The sequence below is a fragment of the Mus caroli genome, unplaced genomic scaffold (genome assembly GCF_978045245.1).
Source record: "Mus caroli unplaced genomic scaffold, Mus_caroli_1 scaffold_2, whole genome shotgun sequence".
NCBI classification, from domain to species: domain Eukaryota; kingdom Metazoa; phylum Chordata; class Mammalia; order Rodentia; family Muridae; genus Mus; species Mus caroli.
The window spans coordinates 170572901-170578900 of record NW_028227257.1 but is presented as its reverse complement, the minus strand read 5'-3'; the positions used below and the strand labels follow the sequence as shown (position 1 = coordinate 170578900).

Here is a 6000-nt window from a genome sequence, read left to right as displayed (position 1 = left end):
TCCCCACATAAAAATAAAAGCTGAACATGGTGGCACATGTTTGTAATCCCATTGCTGGGAAAGCAGAGATGGGTAGATTGCTGGGGCTTACTGGTGTACCAGCCAAATCAGTGAGCTCTAGGCTGTTGGGAAACCATATCCCAAAAGAAAAGATAGATGGAGCACACACTACACACACGCACACACACACACACACACACACACACACACACACACACACACACACGTATAATAATAATAATAATTTTGCTCAGGCATAAGACTTTGCATGTTCCCCATCCTACTTAAATCCTCCAGTGCCCATAGGCATTAGTTATCTCTAGTAGATTTCTTTGACATGATGAATTACTGAGTAGCCTTGCCAGTGCCACATGACACCCTGGGTATAGTCAAAGAATTTTTTAGTTTTCTTCTACCTCTACATCTGTGTTTTTAACTATGATGCAGCCCTGTTAACCTCATACCACAAGGTCAGAATCCCATGGCTTCTAACACCACAGCCTCCTTTTACCCTGCCAGTCATTAGGCTTCAACCAGCAACTCTCAAGGTAGCACCAGACTTCCTACATGCAGGAGGCTGAGGCTCACATGACTGGACTACCAACAGGAAATGGTTTCACCCAAAAGAAGCACTGTTTTTAAATTTTTATTTATTTATTTATTTATTTATAGGTTTAAAAATTTTCTTCTCTTGTATGTGTGGGTGTATGGATATTTGACCTGCATGTATATATGTGTACTCTGGGCATGCTTGATGCCCAAGGAGGCCAGAATAAGGCATTGGATCCCCTGAAACTGGAATTATGGAAGGTTGTGAGCCACTATGTGGGTCCTGGGACTCGAACTCAGGTCCTCTGCAAGAGCAACAAGTGCTCTTAAGTTGTGAGACTTCCCTCCAGTTCCAGAAGAAACATTTTAAACAGTGCTGATGATAGCGAGAGCTTATGCTCACTGTCTGTGTGCCATCTCTTAGTATTGTGTTAAATCAGTGTCTCTTGGTTCAGTTTTCAAAATAAGGTAGTTGTGTTGGGCATTGTGGTCTATGCTTTTATGTTCAACACTTGGGAAACCAAGGCAGCAGCTCTCTACACAGTGCCAGTCTCCTCTACACAGAGCAGTGTTCTCAACCTAACACTGCAGCCCTCTAATACAGTTCCTCACGCTGTGGTGACTCCCCATCCATAAAATTATTTTTGTTGCTATCTCATAGCTGTAGTTTTGCTACTTTTATGGGTTGTAATGTAAATATCTGTTTTTTCCCAATTGTCTTAGGCAACCCACAGGTTGCTGACACAGAGAGTTCCAAGCCAGTTAGGGACACATACTGAGCCCTGGAAATAAAACAACATAAAAAGCAGTTCTTATTATCTTCACTTTGCAGTTGACCAATGGAGTCTTTGGTCAGTTAAATCAGTAGCTGGTGTAACACAACTAGGAGGTCTCTAGAATCTGAGTTTACAGAATCTCTACCCACCATCCTGAGCCATGGCCACCTTACACAGCAGCTCCACAGTCTACCTGAATGGCCACATGTTGAATCTCTTGTCTTTATTTATGTGCATGTGTGTGTGTGTATACACATGCATATATATATATATATATACACATGTGTGTGGAGGTCAGAGGTTTGTTCACACTTCATCTTCTTTTATCCCTTGACCTTATCTTTTTTGAGACATTCTCTCACTGAACCTGGAGCTCACCAATTCAGCTAGACCACCTACTCAAAAGCTGCAGTGGTCCTGTCTTCCCCAGCCCTCTGCTGGGGCTACAAACATACATCATGGTGCTGGGATTTTTACCTGGAGGGTAGGGAATCCAAGCCTGAGTCCTCTTGCTCTCCCAGACAGTTACACCTCAGCATAGCCTCAGCCTCTTTTTTCTCCCCTGAATGTATGTAGCCCAGGGTGGCTTAGAAATTCATGAAGTGATTAAGGCTAATCTCAAACTCCTGATCACTCCGCCTTACTTGCACATGTCTGGAGTTCAGTCTGATAGGACCTCCTCAGGACCCTGCTAGTCTTAGATCCTGTATTCTCTGAATCCTTCTGTTACCTTCAAAGAGCAGCCTGGGGTGTTTTCCTTGCATCTGATAGCATTTCAAAGAAGGCACAGCAGCAGAGTCTGGGCTAGCAACCTGCAAAACAGAGGAAATTCTGAGCACCTTTGGCCATGAGTCACCATGCCTTGTTCAGGAATTGCCATCTCTGCCCACAGAATCGCCCACTGTTTTCTGTGTGGGACCAAAATAGATACCTCCTTCAGAAACTTTGTGTGTGTGTGTGTTCTCTCTCTCTCTCTCTCTCTCTCTCTCTCTCTCTCTCTCTCTCTAATAAAAAACAAAAGACAAAGATGGGTCTGTGCTTCCAAGGGCAGACTAAGAAGCTGCTTACAGGTGAGTGTGACAGGTGAGAGGAACCGTGGCAAGGAACGCCCTACCCTGGTGGCAGGGCTTCTCGCTATTTGTATGTCTGCTGCTTTGTTTCTCATTAGTTCATTCATGATCTATTGAGCAACCTCGCACAAGGTTAGAGAGGCAGAGATGAATAAGACCCAACTCTTCGCCTCCAGGAGCTTCTTGCTTATGAGGAGAGAATACCCAAGCTAAGGGCTGAGATTTAAGTAAGAACACAGAGCTGGTGGACACACACTCCACTGCCCACTCCTCCTGCAAGACCGACACACCATAAGCTAGGAACTGCTTCCCATTATATGTACATGCAGAAGAGAGAAGGGCTTACGCTGTTTTGTCAGCGTGAGTGACTAGAATTAGAATTCCATTTTGAGTTTAGAACAATCTGCAGAGGTTTTGTGCTTGTTTGGCTCAAGCAATACCTTTCAGGGACATCTCAGGTAGGACGTGCTGGGAGTCCTTCAGTAACAGACTGTTTCCACAGGCTCAGGAGTCTCTGAGGCACCATCTATAGGCCAACTCTCACATGTCTGAGTACATTTGAAGATCTCCCAGGTCCTCAACATCTATGACCTCTTCAAGGAAGAAAGGAAAAGGGGGAGGGAGGGCAGGAGGGAAGGAACCTTATTAATCCAGTTCACACCATTAGTGAGTTTCCTTCTCTTCTCTTCCCTTGCCTTCCCCACCCCTCCCCTCCCCTCTCTTCCCCTTCCCTTCCTTTCCCCTCTTCTCCCCTCTCTTCCCCTTCCCTTCCTTTCCCCTCTTCTCCCTTCTTCTCCCCTCCACTTCCTTCCCCTCCCTTGCCCTCTTCTCCCCTCCCCTGCCCTGCCCTGCACTTCCTTCTCTTCCTGCCTTCTCCCTTCCCTTTTTCTCCCTTCCCCTCCCCTCCCCTCCCTTGCCCTCTTGTTATCTTTTCTTTTTCATTTCCTGTGGTTCTAAGGATCTAACCCAGGACCTCACCAAACTAAGCTAAATAAGCATTCTACTACTGCGCTCTTTTTTTTTTTTTTGAGACAAGGACTCTAACTCAGGCTGACCTTGAACTTCCCCACAGTCCAGGATGGCCTTAAACTCATTATCTTCCTTTCTCCAAATCTCCCAAGTGCTGGGCTTACAAAGTATATTATCAGACTAGACTTTGGTTTTTGTTTTCTGTGATGCTAAGGATTGAGCCCAGGGTTCAATTCACACTAGACAAACACTTTACCTCTGAGCTGGGTTCCCAGTTCTTACTATACTGTATAAAGCCAAAAAGAAAAGCAGTGCTTTAAAGATGTATTAATAAACTATAAGAATAATACATAATAAATTGATATGTAAAAAACCACAATGTATATATGTAAACGAAAGCAGCCCTAAAACCAACCAGGCCTGTGTCCCCAGGGAAAAGGTCACTTTATCATGTGGGGAACAGCAAAAGAAATGTTTCTAAAAGTTTCTTTTGAAGTCCCCGACATCTATGCTGACGTCAGCCTCTTCCTGCCCAGCACCCTGAGAGTTTCCAGGGAGTTTTGGGGCCAGTGACTTGACACCGGGTTGTATGTTTGACACTTGCTGACTGTGGGCAGGTTGTGGTGGCTTTCCCTGCCTGCCAAGCCCCACTCAGCTGAGCATCAGCATGGTATGTACTTCCTGTCCCTGTGCTAGTGACACCTCTCTGTTCAGACCTTGATTTAGAACAAAAAAGAACCTTTATGAAGAGAAAACTCCTTATTTAAAGGAAAGTAAACCGAACGTTTAAGAGTCTTTTTAGAATGAAAGGGCTGTGTCCTCAGGAGTCCCGCTGGTACCCCTGAGGGGAGGTGTGCCTTGAGCGCTCACTTCTAGGTTTCCCTGTCTGGTCCCAGACATCACTTTCCCTTTCTTACTGTCTCCTCAGAGGCTGCTTCTGGAGGTAATTTTTAGCTGCCAATGCTGAGGAACTATTGGCCAGAGCATGCCATCCTGCTTCTTAGAGAATACAACTGCCACCATTGAAAACCTAGGCTGTCTAACTAGTGAGCTCAGGGGGTCCGCCTGTCTCCACCTCCCTTATCCTCCTGTGTTGGGATTTGCATGTGCACAGCCATACAGAGTTTATAGAGTGCTGGGGATGTGAACTCAGGTTCTCATGCTTCTGTGGCAAACCCACGAAACCATCTCCCATCCTTAGTTTTATATATTTCAATATACATTCATATTATAATATACATTATATATTATATACAACATATATAATATATATTATAATATATTATAATATATAATACCATGGTATTGGCAGTGCTTAGAATAGGTGCCCCAGATTTTCGTAACTTTTTCTTTGTTTTCTGTTTCTCTTCTAATCTTTTTTTTTAAGTTGGTTATTTTATTTATTTACATTTCAAATGTTATTCCCCTTCCTGGTTTCCTCTCCGCAACCCCCACAATCCCATCCCCTCCCCCCTGCTTCTAGGAGGGTGCTACCCCACCCACCCACCCATTCCCACCTCACTGCCCTGGTATTCCCCTTCACTGGGCATCAAGCCTTTACTGGACCAAGGGCCTCCCCTCCCATTGATGCCAGATAAGGCAATCCTCTGCTACATATGCAGCTGGAGCCATGGGTCCCTCCATGTATGCTCTTTGGTTGGTGGTTTAGTCCCTGGGAACTTTGGGAGGTCTGGTTGGTTGATCTTGTTGTTCTTCCTAAGGAGTTGCAAACCCCTTCAGCTCCTACAGTCCTTGCCCTAACTTTTCCATTGGGGCCCCTGGGCTCAGTCCAATAGTTGGCTGCAACTTAAATAGCTGTCCCACACCATGGTTACTTCTCCAGTCTTTAATTGCATTTGTTTAACAATTTGTTTTATTTATTTATTTATTTATTTATTTATTTATTTATTTATTTATTTATGTAATATATATGTGTGTGTGTGTATATATGTATGTGCTGTATGTGCATATATATATATATGAGAGAAGAGGGCATCAGACAACAGAGGGTATCTGATCCCATTACAGATTGTGAGCCACCATGTGGTCGATGGGAATTGATTTCAGGACCTCTCTGGAAGAGCAGCCAGGGCTCTTAACAGTTGGGCCTTCTCTCCAGCTCGTATTTGTTTGTTTACTTATGTATTCATTTATTTATAGACAGGGTCCAGCTATGTATCCTGAACTGACTTGCCATGTAGATAGGCTGGCCTCAAACTCATGTAATTGCCTCTCTCAGCCTCCTGAGTTCTGGGGCTACACATGCAGGGGAAATCCCACAGATATCCATTTGAAACAAGCCCTCACGATTACAACTTACTTCTCAGAACACTCTGTCTTTTTTCAGAAGACTGTGGGTGGGATTTACCAATTTAGCAGTGCTCCGCTAAAAATATGGCTCCCTCCCAAGAAATCAGTTTCTAAGATTTGAGGGGGAAAACTGTCTTTAGTTTTCAGAGAAAGGGGAGGAATATTTCTTCCCAGACTTCTCTCTCTCTCTCTCTCTCTCTCTCTCTCTCATTCTTTTTTAATCTGATAACACTTTAATTTAAATCAAGTTGACATTCTGTGGTAAGTTTGTGGTTAACTCTTTCAAGTGCTGAGGCTTGTTTTCTGAGGTGACTGGAGAGTTAGAA

General features: G+C 44.2%; 1 protein-coding gene across 1 annotated transcript in view; it reads left to right on the top strand.

Moving 5' to 3' along the window:
- The first annotated feature begins 2352 nt into the window (after positions 1-2352).
- The window catches only part of Il2ra (interleukin 2 receptor subunit alpha), a 41207-nt gene continuing 37559 nt past the window's right edge, over positions 2353-6000 (top strand). The window contains exon 1 of the mRNA XM_029474192.2: positions 2353-2395. Within this exon, the coding sequence (XP_029330052.1) occupies positions 2353-2395 (43 nt within the window). The remainder of the gene's footprint in view (positions 2396-6000) is intronic.